Source organism: Bos grunniens, chromosome 5 (genome assembly GCF_055505025.1).
Source record: "Bos grunniens cultivar Pamir isolate PY7600 chromosome 5, Bosgru_T2T1.0, whole genome shotgun sequence".
In the NCBI taxonomy this organism is placed as follows: Eukaryota; Metazoa; Chordata; class Mammalia; order Artiodactyla; family Bovidae; genus Bos; species Bos grunniens.
In genome coordinates this window covers 45,333,283-45,354,367 of record NC_141169.1, presented here as the reverse complement: position 1 = coordinate 45,354,367, position 21,085 = coordinate 45,333,283, and the positions used below count along the sequence as shown (strand labels likewise).

Genomic DNA, 21,085 nt, shown 5'->3' with positions numbered 1-21,085 from the left:
AGTGAGTCCCTAGGTTATCCCATATAGCAGTTGCTATTATTGCTGCCTGGGGGATGTGGAGATCTCTCTTCTGAATCCTTGCCCTTTACTCTCCATGACCCAAATTTTACCCTATGGGAGATTCTTTCTGTCCATTCTTGTCTCTGGTTACATCTAAAATAGTCTTTGTAGAATGTGCTATACTTGGGGCTGCTTAGTTTTCAAAAGGAATATCTGTGCTACAGGCTTGGGGGCTATTGTGCACATAATTACACAGTCAAAGGTTTCTGCTAGATATTTTTAAGCTGAAGACTGATCTTTTATCGAAAAGGCATGAAACAGATTCTCCCCTGAAACCTCCAAAAGGAATACAGTCCTGCCAACACTTAGATTTTAGCCCAGTGAGACTCATTTCAGTCTTCTGACCTCCTGAACTCTGATTTTGGAGGTTACCTTTAATTTTCTGAGTAACATATTTAACGTATATAGCAATATAACATATAATCTGTATCTACCTTTGTCTGAAGTTTTTCAATAGATCTATCATAATGCAGAACAGAACCTTAGCACAAGCTATTGTATTCTGTATTTTGCCCCAGGCCTTCACACCAACAAAGATAATCTAATACAATGTGCTAATTTTACAATGGAGGAAGGTGACTTGCTCCAGATCGTAATTAGAAGGGATGCATTTGGTCCCTTTTTAAAAACCGTTATCAAGTTTTACAAAGTGGAGAACATAGGAGATAACACTTCCTCATTTCTTTACGTTCTATGCTACACATTCTTCTTGGTCTCTCCAGATCCACTTTCTGCTCTCTACCCCTTTATGGTACATCTTCCACCCTCCCAGTTGGCTTCATTCAATGAGAGGCTCTACCAGGAGATCCAAGGTCAAGAGAGGAGAAATAACAGGTATTTACTGCCTAGGCTTTCTCTGCCGTGTGCCTCTACTGAAGGCTACAGCCTAGGCAAGCAGTCTTCTCTTAAAAGTTACAGATTTCTCCCTGAGCTTTAGCAACTGATGGCTCTCTTTGTCCCTTCAGGCTTGCCCTACAGTGCTTCATCATCCTTAATTAGTTTCTCTTATCCCTGCCCATGTTCTCATAAATGATTGCTCAATTAAATTCTCTATTTTCCCCAGTGAGCGCGGCATCCCTTTCCTGCTGGGTTCTGGCTGGCACATATTCCCAGAGAATTCCAAAGGAATATCTGTGTTTCTAAGGATTACCAGCTCCCCTACACCACACTGTACATATACTTTCTAATTTGAGTTGATGCTTATAAAGCATTCATCTCAGGGGCACGTATTACTAGATGCTCAATAATTGTTGGCTCTTTCCTGTTTCTTAGGTCTTCAACCTAGAACTCCATATCCTTATTTTTTTCAACAGGTCTTATTGAGGTTAAGTAACTTTTGCTCAAAATGTCACAGTTGGGTCTCAAATGACAGAGCTGGGTGTCAAACCAATATCTGTTACATTGCAGGCTACCATACCACTTCTTATTACAATATGATGAAATTTTATTTACATTTGTAACACTTGTTACTACCTACTACAGTGGTCCACACACAGTAGTTGGATTAAAAATATGTGTTGAGGAAATACCCTGGTGATCCAGTGGTTAGGACTTTGTGCTTTCGCTGCTGAGGGCCCAGATTCAATCCTGGTCTGGGAACTAAGATCTCTCAAGATGCAAAACAAAAAGAGAGAAAAAAAATGTGTTGAATAATGGAACGAATAAATTCTACATTATGTAGAATTTATATGTAGAATTTATTTGTTCTGTTATTCAATTCTCTCTTTTTTTTTTCTTGTGTCTTGCAGAATCTTAGTTCCTGGAGCAGGGATTGAACCTTGGCCATCAGCAATGAAAACACAGAGTCTTGGGGCTTCCCTGTTGGCTCAGACAGTAAAGAATCTGCCTGCAATGCAGCAGACTTGGGTTCAGTCCCTGGATTGGGAACATCCCCTGGAGAAGGGAATGGCAACCCACTCCAGTATTCTTGCTTGGAGATTTCCATGGACAGAGGAGCCTGGTGGGTTACAGTTCATGGGGTCGCAAAGAGTTGGACAAGACTGAGTGATTAACATTAACATTATACATTTGTTTAGTTGCCATAGAAGTTGTAGGAAAAAAATAAACAGTATGATTACTAACTTTGAGCCCCATTACTCCATAAAAAGTGATTTTTGATGTTGAAAAATACTTCCATTCACATTAATATTATTGTATTTTGCTGAAGTACAATCCTTCATGTGGATTGTATATTTCTGTTTCACCTCCAGTAATTTCCAGAAACAAATCATTAAGAATACAAAGACAGGGAGAATGGCATTGAAACATGTATAATATCATATGTGAAATGAATCGCCAGTCCACGTTCGATGCATGCTCAGGGCTGGTGCACTGGGATGACCCAGAGGGAGGGTATGGGGAGGGAGGTGGAAAGGGGGTTCAGGACGGGGAACACGTGTACACCCGTGGCAGATTCATATTGATGTATGGCAAAACCAATACAATATTGTAAAGTAATTAGCCTCCAATTAAAATAAATAAATTTATATATATATTTTTTAAAAAGTAGTTTCCTAGGGCTACCTACAAATCAGCTTTAGTTTTTAAAATAAGTTTTAATATTTAATAAAAGTTATAATTAAAAAATAAAAATAAAAACACAAAGACAAATACATTTTACAAAGCACAAAATAAGACTAATTGTAACAAACAATACACTTTAAAGTCATGGAGAGAACCTTTTATTTTTAAACATTCAGTTCAGTTCAGTTCAGTTCAGTTGCTCAGTCGTGTCTGACTCTGCGATCCCATGGACTGCAGCATGCCAGGCTTCCCCGTACATCACCAACTCCTGGAGCCTACTCAAACTCATGTCCATCGCATCGGTGATGCCATCCAACCATCTCATCCTCTGCCATTCCCTTCTCCTCCCACCTTCAATCCCAGCATCAGGGTCTTTTCCAATGAGTTGGTTCTTCGCATCAAGGGGCCAGGCTATTGGAGTTTCAGCTTCAGCATCAGTCCTTCCAATGAATATTCAGGACTGATTTCCTTTAGGATGGACTGGTTGGATCTCCTTGCAGTCCAAGGGATTCTCAAGAGTCTTCTCCAACACCACAGTTCCAAAGCATCAATTCTTCAGTACTCAGCTTTCTTTATAGTCCAACTGTCACATCCGTACATGACTATTGGAAAAATGATAGCTTTGACTAGACGGACCTTTGTTGGTAAAGTAATGTCTCTGCTTTTTCATATGCTGTCTAGGTTGGTCATATCTTTTCCTCCAAGGAGCAAGTGTCTTTTAATTTCATGGCTGCAGTCACCATCTGCAGTGATTCTGGAGCCCCCCAAAATGACGTCTCTCACCGTTTCCATTGTTTCCCCATCTATTTGCCATGAAGTGATGGCATCAGATGCCATGATGTTAGTTTTCTGAATGTTGAGGTTTAAGCCAACTTTTTCACTCTCCTCTTTCACTTTCATCAAGAGGCTCTTTAGTTCTTCTTCACTTTCTGCCATAAGAGTGGTGTCATCTGCATATCTGAGGTTATTGGTATTTCTCCAGGCAGTCTTGATTTCAGCTGGTGCTTCTTCAAGCCTAGCGTTTCTCATGATGTACTCTGCATATAAGTTAAATAAGCAGGGTGACAATATATAGCCTTGACGAACTCCTTTTCCTATTTGGAAAGAGTCTGTTGTTCCATGTCCAGTTCTAACTGTTGCTTCCTGACCTCCATACAGGTTTCTCAAGAGGCAAGTCAAGTGGTCTGGTATTCCCATCTCTTTCAGAATTTTCCACAGTTTATTGTGATCCACACAATCAAAGGCTTTGGCATAGTCAATAAAGTAGAAATAGATGCTTTTTCTGGAACTCTTGCTTTTGTGATGATCCAGCAGATGTTGGCAATTTGATCTCTGGTTCCTCTGCCTTTTCTAAAACCAGCTTGAACATCTGGAAGTTCACGGTTCAAGTATTGCTGAAGCCTGGCTTGGAAAATTTTGAGCATTGCTTTGCTAGCATGTGAGATGAGTGCAATTGTGGGGCAATTTGAGCATTCTTTGTCATTGCCTTTCTTTGGGATTGGAATGAAAACTGACCTTTTCTAGTCCTGCGGCCACTGCTGAGTTTTCCAAATTTGCTGGCATATTGAGTGTAGCACTTTCACAGCATCATCTTTCAGGATTTGAAATAGCTCAACTGGAATTCCATCACCTCCACTAGCTTTGTTTGTAATGATGCTTCCTAAGGCCCACTTGACTTCACATTCCAGGATGTCTGGCTTAGGTGAGTGATCACACTATCATGATTATCTGGGTCATGAAGATCTCTTTTGTACAGTTCTTCTGTATATTCTTGCTACCTCTTCTTAATATCTTCTGCTTCTGTTAAGTCCATACTGTTTCTGTCCTTTATTGAGCCCATCTTTGCATGAAATGTTCCCTTGGTATCTCTAATTTTCTTGAAGAGATCTCTAGTCTTTCCCAATCTATTGTTTTCCTCTATTTCTTTGTATTGATCGCAGAGGAAGTCTTTCTTATCTCTCCCTGCTATTCCTTGGAACTCTGCATTCAAATGGATATATCTTTCCTTTTCTCCTTTGCTTTTCTCTTCTCTTCTTTTCACAGCTATTTGTAAGGCCTCCTCAGACAGCCATTTTGCTTTTTTGCATTTCTTTTCCATGGGGATGGTCTTGATACCTGTCTCTTGTATAATGTCAGGAACCTCCGTCCATAGTTCATCAGGCACTCTGTCTATCAGATCTAGTCCCTTAAATCTATTTCTCACTTCCACTGTATAATCGTTAGGGATTTGATTTAGGTCATCCCTGAATCAAATCATACCAGGTCATACCTGGTCCAGTGGTTTTCCCCACGTTCTTCAATTTAAGTCTGATGTCAATATAACATGTCTCAATAAAATAATATTTATATTTTCATATTTTATGGCTGCATGTTTTAAAATATACTAATAGGGGTAGGTATTTTTAAAAGTTTGGGGACCATAGGGCTAAACTATGACCTGTAGTATGTTAGAACCAAAATCATGTTTCTGTAGAGGTCATGGCCTTGACTTATTTGGGGTAAGTAAGAATGATAGCCTGTGTTAAGTATTTATGGACTGGATTTGCTGTCTCCAACCATCAGGTTTTTGTCTATGTGATGTCATTCAATAAGAGGAATGTGTTAGATAACAAGTGGAGTGTCCGCTTGGTTCAAAACAACCATCTTTCGCTCACAAGTCTCCACACTTCCCTAACTCACACAGTAGAAATTGTAAGCCAAGTTGTTACTCTGGGACCCCACTGCCTTAGACAAACTTGGCTGGACTAGGAGTAGACTTCTATTACAGCTGTGCTAAACAGTTGCTTTCTCCTTAGGTTTTATAATTGAAACTAAGACAGATGGCCATTTTCTTGAATAGTGGTTATTTGAATTCTGCAGCTGAGGCTGCCAATGTTGCAAGACCATGTGCATGGAAAAGGAGAGAAGGTTTTTCCATACAGAGAAAAAGCAGATGTATAGGGAATCTTAGAATACGATCTCTCTTCTAATCCCTTTGCTAATCTTATATATTTTAATTTTATATTATTTATATTATTAGAGTGATGAGATTGTGGAAAGGGGGTCATAAAGAGAGCATGTGGGCAGCCTCGAGGAGACGGATAAAGCAAGAAAATGAATTTTCCTCTAGAGCAGGGTCCTCAACTCCTGGGCAACATCAACTCCTGGGCAACAGACAGGTACCAGTCTGTTACCTGTCAGAAACTGTGCTGCACGCAGCAGGTGAGCAGTGGGAGAGTGAGGGAAGCTTCATCTGTACTTACAGCTGCGCCCCCGTGCTCGTATTACGTCATTCTCACAATGTAATAGTAATAACGGGCACAATGAAAGCAATGTGCTTGAATCATCCTGAGCCATCCCTGTCCCACCCCCACCACACACACTGTCTTCAACAAAACCAGTCCCTGACGCCAAAAAGATTGGGGAACGCTGCTCTAGAGCCTTCTGGAATGCAGGTCTCCCAACACCTTGATTTTAGCCCAGTGAGATATATTTTAGACTTCTGATCTTCAAAACTGTAAGATAAGATACTTGCGTTGCTTCAAGTCACTCAATGTATGGTAACTTGTTACAGCAGCAATAGGAAACGAATGCAGGTGGGCCAGTAGGAAACTCCTCTACGATATTTAATACACGATTGTCACAAGGTACCTTGAACTTTCAGAGAATTCTCTGTAGCTTTAAACAACAGAAATTTAGAACTGAGAGGGACCTTCATGGAGAATTTGAGGGAAAGGACTTGTCTAAGGTTACTTGGCTAATCAGTTGTAAAGCCAGTACAAGAACCCAAGTCTCCTATCTTTCATCTATGTACAATAACAACTGTAACATGCCTAACAAAGAGACTGTTATGTAGAAGATACTCAATAAGCCACAGAGTTTGTCACTGCTGTCATTATTATTATGTATTTTCCTTTGTAATTCACTACAATGCCATTTTGTGGCCAAATAAGGAAGTACCCTGGAACAACATTTTTAAATCATCGAAAAGTTGGGGGAATGTGAGATGCAAATTACTGGGTGTAAGATAGGCTCAAGGATATATTTTAAAGCACAGGGAATATAGCCAATACTTTGTAATAATTGTAAATGGGAAGTAACCTTTAAAAGCTGCATATAAAAATCCCCTGGCAGTTCAGTGGTTAGGATGCCACACTTTCACTGCCAAGGATAAGGGTTCAATCTCTGGTCGGGGAACTAAGATTCTGCAAGCCACTCAGCATGGCCAAAAAAATTAAAATTAAGAAAACAAAACTGTATAAAAATTATTTTTAAAAATAAAATAATCAAAAAGCTAACCAAGAAGTGAGTTAGGAATTACCTGACCAAGAAGCAGAAGGGAATAGTGTCTATACATTCATAGTGCTTTTGTCCTAGGGGGCATTTTAATTTAATTTTTGTTTCTTTCTTTTTCTCTTTATTTCTTCTTTTTAAAAAATTTTTAATTTTTTAAAACTTTTTAATTTATGTTGGAGTATAACCAATTAACAATGTTATGACAGTTTCAGGTGCACAGCAGGAGCAACTCAGCCATATATATATATATATATATATATATATATATATGTATATATATGTGTGTGTGTGTGTGTGTGTGTGTATTCATTCTCCCCTGGGGGACATTTTTAGATTCAAAAGAGATGACCGAGAGGTTGAACCCCACTTTTGACAACTAGAAGAACAAAATATGGAGTCTTGGATCTGTCAAAAGTGTAATTCTGGACCCGTCAACAGCGGGTGATTTTCGGGACTTCCCTGGTGTCCAGTGGTTGGGGATCTGCCTTGCAGTGCAGAGGACGAGGGTTTAATCCCTGGTTAAGGAGCTGAGATTCTACATGCTATGAAGGAACTAAGCCTTTGTGCTGCAATTATGTGCACCAACCTGATGCAGCCAAATAAATATATATATATGTATTTAAAGTGATGATTTTGGCATACCACATTTTGGGCTGGTCTTCACAAGGGCAGTACCCTGGGAAGTAAAGGCCAGCCAAACTAAAGCAGTCTCCCCAAGGTCCCCAGTCCCCTGGGTTAGGGTGATCCTGTTTGTTGGTACTGCAACATGCCTCAAAGAAAATGAAAATCATCTTCCAATCATGGAAGAAAATCATATACATCTCACATTATTTCTTCAAATGTTTCAATTACGATGCCCAGCTTACAGTCAGGTAACAAGACAACATGAGTGAGAATCAGCACAATGAAGAATAACTAGAACAATGAAGCAATAACAGATACAACAAGACTCCAGATTATGGAATTATCAGAGACCAAAACCGTATACCAGTGATGTCTACTATATACAAAGAGACAAAACCTAAGATTGACAGTTTGAGCAAAAAAAAAAAAAAAAAATTGATGCCATTAAAATGAACCTAAGTTTTAAAAAGAATCAAATAGAAGTTCTAGAACCTAAAATTAAAAAAAAATAAAAAAAATAAATTACAGTTCAGTAGATGAATTTAACACTATAGGAGAAAGAATTAGTAACCCAGAAGAAAAGGAAAAAGCTATTCAAAATGAAGCATAGGGAGATACAGATGTATAAAATAAAAGAGAGAAGGTAAGAGAACTAGTGGATAGAAAAGATCTAACAAACATTTAAATGGAGTTATATGAGAGAAGAAAGAGTGGGGCAGAAACAATATTAAAATAGGTAATATCTGAGAATTTTTCAAAACTCACGAAAGGCATCAATCAATATATTCAAAAGGCCCAATGAATTCAAGGCATCATAAATAAAAAGAAATACACCTCCAGACATACATAGTAAAAGGGCGGAAAACCAAAGTCTAACAGAAAGAAAATCTTTAAAGCAGCCAAAGGGGGAAAAAACTCCAATGACCTTCAAAATAACAGTCACACTAAGAGCTGTTTCACAGGTAGCAATAGAAGTCAGAATCTTGAAATGATTTTTAAGTGTCCTGAAAGAACAGAAACTACTTTTATCCTCATGGTCTCCTCAGATTCTTGACTTGCTCTTTCACTTGTTAGGACTCTTGTGATTCCTTTGGGCCAACCCCAGGAAATCCAGAATTCAAGGTTCTTGTTTCAAGGTCCGTAACTTAATCATATCTGCAAAGTCTGTTTTGGAATATAAGGTAACATAGTCCCAGATTTTAGGAACTGGGATGTGGACCTCTATGACAGGCATTATTGTACCTACCGCATTACCAGTCTAAAAAGTGCTCTTGCCTTTTATGAGGAGTGGTTCTTTTTTCCTATAAAGCCCTTTGGAAAAAGGGGAAACCAAGTGTTTCCAAGAAGCAAAAGTGGATAGGCATTTTTTTGTACATTAAACCACTATCAACCTTCAACCTTGATGTGGTAAACATTACCACCCCAATTTTAAAGATTCTGAGATTGAACCTGAGAGCCCGTAGGTATCTTGACTGAGGTCATCTAGCTGGTAAAGTAACTGACTAGAAATTTGTATCCAGATCACCAGACCTGTCTATAAAACTTCAATGAACCAAGGTTTTCCACCATATCAAGTACAGTTATTACTTTTGCTTACCATTGTATCAGTAATTTCTGGGCAGGATGTATCTTATAAACACACTCTAACTTGGTGGGTTTTTAAAAGGATGAAAAAGAATAGGAGGAGGTTTCAAACTGGAGAGACTAAGGCGATGGCACCCTACTGCAGTACTCTTGCCTGGAAAATCCCATGGACAGAGGAGCCTAGTGGGCTGCAGTCCATGGGGTCGCGAAGAGTCGGACACCACTGAGCAACTTCACTTTCATGCATTGGAGAAGGAAATGGCAGCCCACTCCAGTGTTCTTGCCTGGAGAATCCCAGGGACGGGGGCGCCTGGCGGGCTGCCATCTATGGGGTCACACAGAGTCGGACACGACTGACGCGACTTAGCAGCAGCAGCAGCAGCAGTCTCCACTTGGGGCTTCTCAAGTGGCTAGTGGTAAAGAACCCCAGAAGGGATATGCTCCAAGACCCCTAGTGGATGCCTGAAACTGCTGCTGCTGCTGCTAAGTCGCTTCAGTCGTGTCCGACTCTGTGTGACCCCTGAGACGGCAGCCCACCAGGCTCCCTGGTCCCTGGGATTCTCCAGGCAAGAACACTGGAGTGGGTTGCCATTTCCTTCTCCAATGCATGAAAGTGAAAAGTGAAAGTGAAGTCGCTCAGTCGTGTCCGACTCTTAGCGACCCCATGGACTGCAGCCTACCAGGCTCTTCCGTCCATGGGATTTTCACACGCTGCAGTAGTACCCAAAGCTAAATATACCATGTCTTTTTTCTGGACTAACAGGTAGTGTATAAAAGGTGCTAGACAAAAAGATGATTCATTTCCAGGGATGGTTGGTGTAGGATGGCTAAAGATTTCTTGGATGCTACCCAGAACTATAGCTACTTAAAACTTAGAAACTATTTCTGGAATTTTCCATTTGACATTTTTGGACTGCAGTTGACCCCAGGCAACTGAAACTCTCTTTCAGGACAGACTACTACATTGGCTGGCAAACGCTTTTTTATTAACCACGTGACTCCTGTTAAGCCGCTTAAGATTCTTTAGGCCTCAGTTCCCTTTATCATCTGTAAAATGAGATGTTTGGACCTAAAGTCATCTTTTCTAGTTCCCTTCCTTCTCTGACATTCTATGAGTATAAGAGAGGAGTCCCCTCGTCTGAAGATACCTCCACTTTATGGGGCGGGCCCAACGGTGACCGCATTCAAGTTTGAGACATTTAAACTATCCCACGAACAACCAACTGCAGCTCAAGGAGGTTAAAAATGACGGGCGATGAAAAGGGGGCGGGGGGAGGAGATGAAAGAAGACGATGCAGAAGATACAAATGGAAAGATAAACGGTATGCAAATGACATAAGTAGCATGCAAATAACTCAAGAAAACCATCAACCGGTAACTAGCATTTACGAAGCAGACGAAATTCTGCTGGTCTTTTGAGGATGCAGAGGTAAGACATCCTCTGGAGGCGCTCACGGAAAGCCGGGCTACACTTTTGGTGTTTCATCTAGACATAAAACTTCCATCTCCCTAAAAGCCCTGGCTGTGAGAAACGTAAGAAAAACTGAGAAATGAAAATATCACAAAATGCTTAAGTGTGCCAAAGACAACGTGGAAACTGTCTGGAGACAACTGGGACCACCCCCGCCCCGCCCCCCAAGCCTAATCCAGACACACAAAAGAAACCGCCAGCGCCTTCGGAAACGCAGTTTTCTGTTCTCCGCCAGCCAAGCAAGCGGTGGCGGAGACCCGCGCCCCCGGCTGCCCCCGCCTCGGCCCTCGGGCCTCGGAAGTGACGCAGCGCGCCCCGCCCCCGCCGCTAGATCCGCTGCTGCTGCCGCGGCGGGCGGACCTGCAAGAGGCGGCGGCGGCGGCGGCCGAGGCCGAGGGAAGATGGCGGACGGTGTGGACCATATAGACATTTACGCGGATGTGGGCGAAGAGTTCAACCAGGTACGTGTGGGCCCGGGCTCACGCCGCCGAAGTGGGCGGTGCTGCGGCCGGGACGCGGACCTCGGGCCCGCTGCGGGCCACGAGCCGGCGCGGCTGCAGACCGTGCGCCCTTGGCGCCTGTGGGCCGCGCCGCCCGATCCCGGCGCAGCGCCCGCCTCGCCCCTCGTTCTACCGCGTCGTTTCGTGGGCGGCGGGCGCCGCCACCCTCCGCGGGGCCCCGAGCGCGGACGCCGGCCACTGTGCAGCCGCCGCCGGCTCCTCCCTCGCCGCCGCCTCGCTCCCCATTGTTGGAGGCCGGCGGGCGCTTCCCGCCTCGCTAGGCCCGGGCGGCGGGGCGGCGTGTGCGCGGCGGGGAGAACGGGCCGCCCCCGCGCCCCCACCCCCGCGGCTAGGTCGAGGAGGAAGCCCAGCGGGGCGCGCGCCGGCCTTCTCCTTGCCCCCGGCCCTGCCGCTCGGGCTCCGATTCCTTCGGTCGGTCCATTTTGTGTCTCTGTCGTCACTCGGTCGCCTCATGGAAGGCCGTGTTCACGGCCCTTTGTATCCCGCGCGCCCAGCTTCCTGAGCTCCCCTGCCCACGTTTGCTACAGGTTTCGGCGTGGCGCCGTCCCTGTCCTTCTCTCACTCTTTGGGAAGACGGCTTCGGTGCGGGCACGTTTGCAACAAGTCCTTTGACTTTCGGACCCATGGATCGTGTTTTGAAAGTCGGTGCACTGGCCCTCCCTCGGTGGTCGAGGGCTTGCAGTGCCTCCGGGGCCCAGTCGTTCTCGGTCTTTGTGATGAAAATATCAGTGAAGCTAGGTGGCCCGGGCCCAAAGGAAGACTTGGAAGCGCGAGGGTTGGATGGAACAAAAAAGATGGTAGCTCACCAAGAGAAGAGATCAGAGTAGTGATTAAAGAATCTCACCCAAAATTCACATGGTGTTTGTTAGTTTTATAGCTGTTTCCCGATTTCCGAAAGCAAAATGTTTACTGTTCTCCGAGGGGTTTGGAAAGGCTGGAGAAAGTGAGAATGCAAGGTTTTCCCGGTATCTCATAGGCCACAGTTGCCTAGAAGGACTAGCCGCGGAGCTATGATGTCTGATGTTGTGCATCCTTGCAAAAGGTTGTTACTAGAGCAGTGACGTTTAAGCTGTAAGCATTCTGGTCACATCTGCTGTCTTTTATATAGTAACACATTTAAAAAAAGCAAATTGTGTTTAACTGCAGTGTTCCTAATAGCTTTCTTACATTTTCCAGGTCCATGTGAGAAGCTTAGTAAAATTCTGGTTAATGTGTTTTTGTGGGGTTTTTACCCCTCCGTTAAGGATTTTATTTGTGCAAGGAGTTTAAGGATTTTTTTAAATAGGGAAAACTAGAAATCCGGTGTTTTTTTTTTTTTGAGGGATGATGGTGCCCTTACGTTTAAATATTAGAAGAAAAGTTCAATTAGCTTTAAATGTTTTCTACTCCGTTAAAAAAGAGTATATTTAAACGTAACTCATTGTTATCAAATGTTAAGTTTTAAAATCTTTATTGTATTGCGCTTAAATTTTTTTTTGCTATGCCTGAGTTGTGTCAGTGACAATTTAGAAAGTTACCTTGAGTGCTAAACACAGTCGGATTCTAATGCTTTTTTTAAGATCAGTAAACAAAGACCTCTGGGAAATTTCTTTTCCTTTTATTTATCAAATGAGTGTAACATTCCATCGACAGGAGGTCCGTACCTGCAAGTAAAAAAACAAATGTTCAAGGCAGTCTTCATTAGCTCTCTTCCAAGAAAATATATTTCCTTTTGTCTTTCTAGTCTAGCTAGAGTCTAGTCTACTAGAGTCTAGCTCTAATAAAGGAAGAGCTGGACTACAGTTTTAGAAGTTGAGCATTGTTCACAACCTTTTAATGAAATAACTTTTTAGGCTTTTGCATACTTAATTTGGGATGGGCATTTTTGTCATCTGTATAGCTGGATGGAGTGATACTTGCTTATCCCTGTGCACCAGCTAGTGCTGACTGAACAGGAGGTAAGAAGAGATTAAAATTTGGTAGCCCTGATGAACTGCTTAATAGGGTTCTTTCAAAAATAACATTTTGTGGATTTTACCTATAGCATTATATTGCACATGTATTTGAATGGTTTTTACCTCTAGGATCTTTATACTTTTGAATCAATTAATGGCATTAAATAGAGGGTTTGTTTTTGTTATTATTTTGTGTATCACTGGCCTTTGTAATCTACTGCTTGCTGTGATAATTCCTGTTCACAATATGGCCATAAATAGATAGTTGATGGTTTTTTAAGGTACATTCTTAATTTTTAAAAATGTTACTAGTATTGAAATATTTACCTGAAATTTTATCAAAATTAGAAGCAACTACAAAATTGTTGGTTGATTTAATTTACATTCTTATTAGCTGGTGACATTACTTCTATTGGTTGCTAAACTGACTTTATTTTGTTGTAGTTGAGTAGAATGTTTTGCTAAGTATAACAGGTTTTATTTCGGCTTCTAAACTGTTGTAAACATTTAAAAAATCTCTTCATTGTGAGCTGTAGTTTTAATTGCATTGTATACTTTGAAATTCTTTGTAATATATGTGTTTTTTATTTTTTCTGTTTTAAATAATTATACTTGTATGATGTTTATTTCATGTATATACTTTGGTAAAGAGCAGTGTAAACCTATTTCAAAAAGTGAGACATTCAATTGTCTTAGAAACTGTAATTTGGAGATGGTGTGAGAAAAAAGTTATTGAAGCTATAGAACAGCTCCTTTCTTCACCAGATGAATTTAGAATGAAGAATAAAATTGGAGAAGGGAAGAATGCACAAGGGCCTCAGTTATCCTTTATAGCTGCTCTTTAGTTCTTAAATTGAAGATCTTTGGATGGAACCAAATTGAGAACAGTTGCTCAAGTGAAAGAATTTGAACTCCTTCCAAACCTCTATATTACTTGGATTTGGAGTTGAAAAGAAAGCTGTTGGTTTCAGTCTCTCACTGAATTGATAGTGTGTATCAGTGCAGTTTGAACTGGAATTTGTACTTGAAGGTAGTAGTTACTAGTCTCATATTTAATAATTACAGACTTTTATTTTGACCTAAACTAAACTAAATTTATTTTAACTCAGTTCAGTATTTTATATGCCAGCAAGGTAGGGCTTCCCTGGTGGCTCGGAAGTTAAAGCGTCTGCCTGCAATGGGGGAGACCAGAGTTCGATCCCTGGGTCAGGAAGGTCTCCTGGAGAAGGAAATGACAACCCACTCCAGTATTCTTGCCTGGAGAATCCCATGGAAGGAGGAGCCTGGTGGTCTACAGTCCACAGGGTCTCAAAGAGTGGACAGACTGAGCGATTTTCACTTTCACTTTCAAGGAAGGATACAAAGTATATATAGTGTCTAGACTAAGTGCACTGTAGTGGGATTACATAAAAGATATGACACACTGACAGGTCATGTGTTACAGAAACCACTCTTCTATGTCTGTCTGTATGTGTAAACTTTTATTGGCAGAGGAGAGGAGAGGGAAGTCAAATTCTGAACTTCAGGAAAGCTTATCCTGGGTGCACTGAAGTAGTGTGTATTTTGCTTGTTTGGGGAGCAAAGCCCTTCATGTAGAATGTAGTTTTTGATGTACCTGGTGGTAGGTCACTGAGAGCAGTGCTCATTCAGTGATCTGACATTCAGACTTTAAAATGAAAATGTATGTAGATAGTGGGAAAAAATTCGTTCGGAAGTTACAGACGTAGACATCCTTATAAGTGTGCTTGTCTTTATATCATGACTCATTATACTTTACATTGAGTTATTGTGTGTCTACTATAGCCAATGTTTAGCTAATTTTGGAAAATAAGTTTTATTAGGCAAATATCTGTGAAATCTTATTTCTACCAAATTTATATTGAATAGAGAACCCTTTAAGATAAGGCATGTAAGATGGAAACTGAAGTAGGTAGAGACTGATTCAGAAACTTGGGTAGAAATGTTTAGGGGAGCTGTAACTCTTAATTATTTTATTATTTATAAGTAGTTCATTCTGTTGTTCACTTTGTGATTTATGTGCCGTATTTGTAGTACCAAATTGGCTTCCTTCCATTAGTTGAGCTTTTAACAGGGATTGGAAACTGATTTTAATATCTACTTGAAATGTAAACAAAATCAGAAACTGAAATATTTTCTAAAAAGATAGGTATGTATTAGATTATCTGTTTTGTGGATTTTGTGGGTTAGTGTATTCTTTTCCATGGTATAGAAAACATGTTATAAGTGCAAACTTGTATTTTGCTTGTATTTCTCTAAATGGAAATTTTTTTTTTCCAATAGAGGAACTTTGAACAAGTGGCCTTTGCTGTGACATTAGTGGTGGTAACATAATGCAGGAGTGGCATTAATACAGTTTTAGGAACACCAAAAGTAGTGTTGTGCCTGTCAGGAAGAGTGAAGGTTACAGGACAACTATCACAGTCTTCCCAGTAATGTACAGAGTATCTGACATTAAAATTACATGGGAGGTGATTAACAAAAGTATGTCCCTCTTCAGAGCAAGGGCATGGTGATAATGAAAAAAAGGTTGAGAAACATTGCTTTTAAGAGGAGCTAATTGAAATTTGGTTATTTTACCATCTGTCTTAATTTGAGTGTTGTCTCTGACCTGGCTACAGCTACTCATTTGTCGTGAGGAACATGATCTTGAGATGCAGAATCTTGAAAGGCTACCTTGCCTTTAAAATAATTATTGTAATTAAATGTAGAAAATGAAATAACTTAGTGGATTTTTTTAACAAACCCTAAGAGCTGTTGCCTACTGGAAGTTAAATATAGTGTATAGTTCTATTGGTTATTAGTTGCTATGAACAAATTGGGCAATATTTGTAATCTAAAATAATTAAAGGGGTAATATTGATTATTTTTTGTTTTTGAGTACCTTTACAATTTCCCAATGGTAATAATTGAAAAGACTGCATATAGAACTTGACACTGTTGACTGTTATTCTTTGACAAAGTTTGTCCAAATAGACTCTCAGAGCTCACCTTCTTTGTATGTGATCTGTGGTGGTGGTGGTGGTGTTTAGTCCCTAAGTCATGCCCAACTCTTTTGGGACCCCGTGGATTGTAGCCTGCCAGGCTCCTCTGTCCATGGTATTCTCCAGGCAAGAATACTGGAGTGGGTTGCCGTTTCCTTCTGGGGATCCTCCCGAACCAGGGATCGAACCTGGGTCACCTGCATTGCAGGCAGTTTCTTTTCCACTGAGCCACCAGGGAAGCCCTGACTTGTGATACTCATTTTACATAATTTTAGAAAGTGCATGTTTTCCCCCCTTTTAGAGTGGGAACAGAAAGTAGGATGTGTTCTGTATATAATTATTTTTTTAATCTGGAGGATAGGTGTGATATGGTGAAGTTGAAAAGGAAGGTTACTGATATTACAGAAGAGTGTGTGTTTTAAGTTGCCTCTTAGTAATGGTGGTAATGTATTCAAATTCATTAATATTTTTTCACCAAGTCCAAATGCATACCATGGGGCTAAAAGTACAGGCTGTGGCCTTGGAACTGAGTGAAGCTAACTAGTCTACTTGGAAATCAAACCCCAGGACTGTGGTCTCAGTTAGCATCATATTTCAATCAGTTGGAAGCAGTCCAACTACCAGACCAAGTGACTGATATTAAATATCGGTAGAATCGTATCAGTATGGAAAATTGATTAGTATCAACACAGGAATTCAGGGATGGACAAAAATAGTAAGTTGTGACTCACCAGGTTAGTGTAGCTGCAGTTATTATGCCTGTAAATTATTGTCGACTTATGTGAACATTTTCCTAGATTTATAACTAGTGAAAAGTCAAATAATATTTCATCAAAGTATAGATTGAAATACTTTTAGTGCTACTATTAATAACCCTTGCATTCTGTTTTACTCTCCCTCAAACCATATATTGTGATTATAGTCTCTGCAGAGGAGGATGGAAACACAACTCCTTTTGAATAATAGTAACAATAATTTACTTGATGTGCAAAACTGGATTGCGAACGATTTCAAAGTGCCTGCTACCCCTTGTGGGAAACTTTGGTATCTTAAGTGTGTGGAATCAACTGCTGCAGCCGTGCCACCTGAAGCCTTAGCTACACTGAAACTTCTTAACAAAACTCAACCTTCTTTTTTCTAATTTTTACTATCACTGCTTTTTTCTAATTTTTTTTTCTTTTTTCTAATTTTTACTGTCACTATCACAATTTTTACTATCATGTTCCTTGGTTTCAAAAAACTCAGTTCTCAAAGGTTATTTTGGTACTGCTGTGGAAAGAAAATTATGGCATTATTCAGTGATTTGTGGTCTTAGTTTCTGCCCATTGCTAAAGAGGGCTTTCTTCTCTGATGTACCTTAAGATTTTGTCCCTTAATAAATAAGTTACATACATTCAGCCTCATAACAATATTGTTATGTAGAGATTCTGTTGCATAATCAGCGAATTGGATAACTTCATTATGCAGAAGATTACCTGATATGCTATGTGTTATGAACTGATAAGTGGTATATTTCCCCTTCTAGATTTTTTTTTTCTTTTCCTGTTTCTTTAAAAAAAAATCTTTTTCTGGCTTCCTTCTGAATAGCAAAACAAGAACCATGTTCCCTTGGGACTCTTATTATAACAGTATTTTGTTGATCTGTTCATAGTCATATTATTCATGCCTTTTTTCAATGTCATTCTTTATCCATAAAATGGTTAGTTCCTAAAACTATTAGTTTCTCCTTATCTACCATTTGTATTCATTCTTACTGAATTGTAATAATGGAGAAGATAAGAATTATATTCGTTTTCTAAGTGTAATTGCCTTTCTTTTATTACCTTGACAGAGGAGTCTGGTAGGCTACAGTCCATGGCCTTGCAAAGAGTCAGACATGACTGAGTGACTTCACTTTCACTTTTCAGAATGAAGTAGTTCACATCCATTTAGATACTTTGTGGTGGAAAGGAAGATAAAAATAGAGCTTTTCCTCTGTTACTGGCTAGTCAAGCCAGTGGCCCAGTAACTGTTACCAAAGGCAATTTAAATGATGCTCAGTGTTCTGCCACTACCTGCATTTCATTTTTCTTGTGCTTATTTACAGGTTGAACCCTATTTTTCTGTTTTTCTCCTGTTCACATATTTGCTTATTATTCATTTTCCTTTTACTTGCATATTACTTAGGCATGTAAGTGGCATCTCCTAGCCTTGTTTTAATTCTGCTGGTGACACTTGATGGCAAAACTTTACTAGATTCTTCCGTGTTCATGTCCCTTTTCTCTTGACCATGTAGATGTTTTGCTAATTGACTGTATATCTAAGAAGTCAGGTAAGCATTAACTCTTTGTTGACTGAGAATAATAAAACTTAATATAGATACTAATTTGGATAGTTTAACCTGTATTTTCTCTTTCCCTTGTTCATTTATTGTGACATATAGAATCATTACATAGCCATATTTCTTTATCCCTTTCCTGTGGCTTAGCTTACTATGCTTTTTCTAAAACTAACAGCTTCCACAGAATTGGGAAGCATGATCCTGAATACTATAGAAAATAATAGTTGTATTTTTCTGCAGTTAAAAATATTATTAAAGATTCATAATGGCTCTGATTTCTGTTTGTGATATTTTTGTATTGAAAATTTGTTGTCAGTGTTGTTACTTTTAGAGTATTTCGCTTCCATGAAAAGTTCATTATTTTATTTTGTCTACATGTTATTCTGTTCCTAGAGGAACATTAGTTCTTATAATAAGTATCAGTGGGGAAATAGGATTCATTGTATAGAAATTCACTTTATAGGCACTGTTCAAGAAGTGCTGTAAAGTGAAAGATTTGTACTGAGATCTTTGACCTATGTCTTCTACCAAATTTTTAAAAGAAAATTGTTGAATAAATTTGCATTCACATCTGTTTTAGAAGTCATCTGACTATTGTATAATCTAGAACATTATTTCTGTATCTCAGGAAGCTGAATATGGTGGGCATGATCAGATAGATTTGTATGATGATGTCATCTCTCCATCTGCAAATAATGGAGATGCCCCGGAAGATCGGGATTACATGGATACTCTCCCACCAACTGTTGGTGATGACGTGGGTAAAGGAGCAGCACCAAATGTGGTCTATACATATACGGGAAAGAGAATTGCATTGTATATTGGGAATCTAACATGGGTAAGTGACTTGATTTGAATTAAATCCTTGGTGATTGATTTCAAACTATTCCAGTAGTTAATTTTTTCTCCAGTATATAAAAATAGGAATTTCAAGTTATTAAATTGGTTCTACATGCTTCGTTATGCACCAAGGGGGGGACATGCATGTACCTTTTAAATATAGTAAGTACCAGAATCTTCTAGTTCTGAATTTTGTAGACATTCAACTTGTTTTGGTAGAGATTCCAGTTAAATGTAGTTCAATTATTTTATCTTTTACTACTCCTACACTTCAGCTATCTCAGTTTACAAAGGAAAATGCTCACATAAAGGCTCAAACCAGGATTCAGTAATGTAGGAGAGAAAGATACACAATATAATTCTTGTTTTTAAGAGTTTTCATTATTCAAACCATAATTACACACACACTGAATTTCATTTTTGCCCTTAAATTTGAAATATGATTTACAGAAATACTGCTATTATACATTGTATTTTAATTTGGTTTATGATACTACAGTAGTAGTAAACCTACAGGTTTATTGATTGGAGTTTCATTAGCTGAATGTTTAGTAGTATTATTATCTGTGTTTTATTAGCATTGAATCTTAAATATTTACTAAAATAGTCCGGTAGAGTTTTTGCATCTCTATTTAAAAACGTTTATTACACATACTTGAAAATTTAAAAATTGCCTAGAAATCAGTTGTTACTGTACATTTCCTTAATAGTATTTTATTTTAAATGTTTGCATATTTAAAAAGCTGGCCAATCTCCCATCATCTGAGCAATTTTTATAATGTTGGAGACAGTTGCATTGTAGATAAAAAGAGTGTGGTTGCTGAGGAAGACTGAGTTTTGGCTCCTATATATGTTTTATAACCTTGGACAACTTCTTTAACCTCTCTATTGCATAGAGTGTAAAACAGAAATTATATGTAAAATGGGACTTCTGTGTTTTGAGAATTAAATATTTGGTAAAAGGGTATGGTAGGCACTGAATACACATTAGGATTTTGTTTTGTATACTTAGAAACATAAGGTGGAGTTTATTTCCCCAAATAATTTCTTTTAAGGAAAAAAGCGGCAGGTGAGATTGGTTTATTGAAAATTTAAAGTCACAGCAGTTGAAAGCTGGAAGAGACCAAAAACTCATTAAGGGTTTTCTTTTTTTAATTCTATATTCTCTCTGAGGGTATGTACCTTCTATTTCCAAAACTCTTATCAAGGGACGAAAGTATGTCTTCAGGTGCTTTTGTGCTATTTAAAAATTGGAGACTGACTGGCGGTAATTGTACATAGTTTGCACTAAGGATTAATTTTGTCTGTCCTGAGTTTACCCTTACAAACTAAATTGAAACAATAAAAATCTTAGATATGTTATGATGGTTAATGAGGGGGAAATATCTTGCAGTGGACAACAGATGAAGACTTAACTGAAGCAGTTCATTCTTTGGGAGTAAATGATATTTTGGAGATAAAGTTTTTTGAAAATCGGGCAAATGGCCAGTCAAAGGGGTAAGAATTTTGTTTTAATTCTTTTTTTTTTTTTCACCCAATGGGAGTTTGTAGCTAACAATTACGATTTTAGGGGTGACTTTCCTTGAAGTTAATACTTATCTACACATGTGTAGGATGTTTCTTTTCTACACTGACAGGAGGTTCTTGGGCAAAGATTCATACTCATTTAATGTATCCTGTGATCTACCTCCCTAAAACTAGTGGAGCTGGGAGATTAGGTCTCTTTTCCAATTTTCCTGCGTTTTCTCCATTGTGGTTGAACAATGACAGTTTGAAGAAGCATCACTATCCCTGTGGTTAAGGGGTATTGGAAGATGGGCCACTGAAGAATACTGTAGCGTGGATGTTTTGCATTATTTGTTTAACTATTAAACTACACAGATGAGGTAGGATACTTATAAAATCCAGATGTCCAAAAGTAAGACAGTAAA

At 39.3% G+C, this 21,085-nt stretch overlaps 1 protein-coding gene across 8 annotated transcripts in view; it reads left to right on the top strand.

The window, feature by feature from the left end:
- The first annotated feature begins 10,893 nt into the window (after positions 1–10,893).
- The window catches only part of CPSF6 (cleavage and polyadenylation specific factor 6), a 32,411-nt gene continuing 22,219 nt past the window's right edge, over positions 10,894–21,085 (top strand). For all 8 annotated transcript variants that reach the window (XM_086400056.1, XM_086400054.1, XM_086400052.1 and 5 more), the window contains exons 1-3: positions 10,894–10,998; positions 18,943–19,152; positions 20,548–20,651. In XM_086400056.1, coding sequence (XP_086256182.1) covers positions 10,939–10,998; positions 18,943–19,152; positions 20,548–20,651 — 374 coding nt within the window. In that variant the 5' untranslated portion in view covers positions 10,894–10,938. The remainder of the gene's footprint in view (positions 10,999–18,942; positions 19,153–20,547; positions 20,652–21,085) is intronic.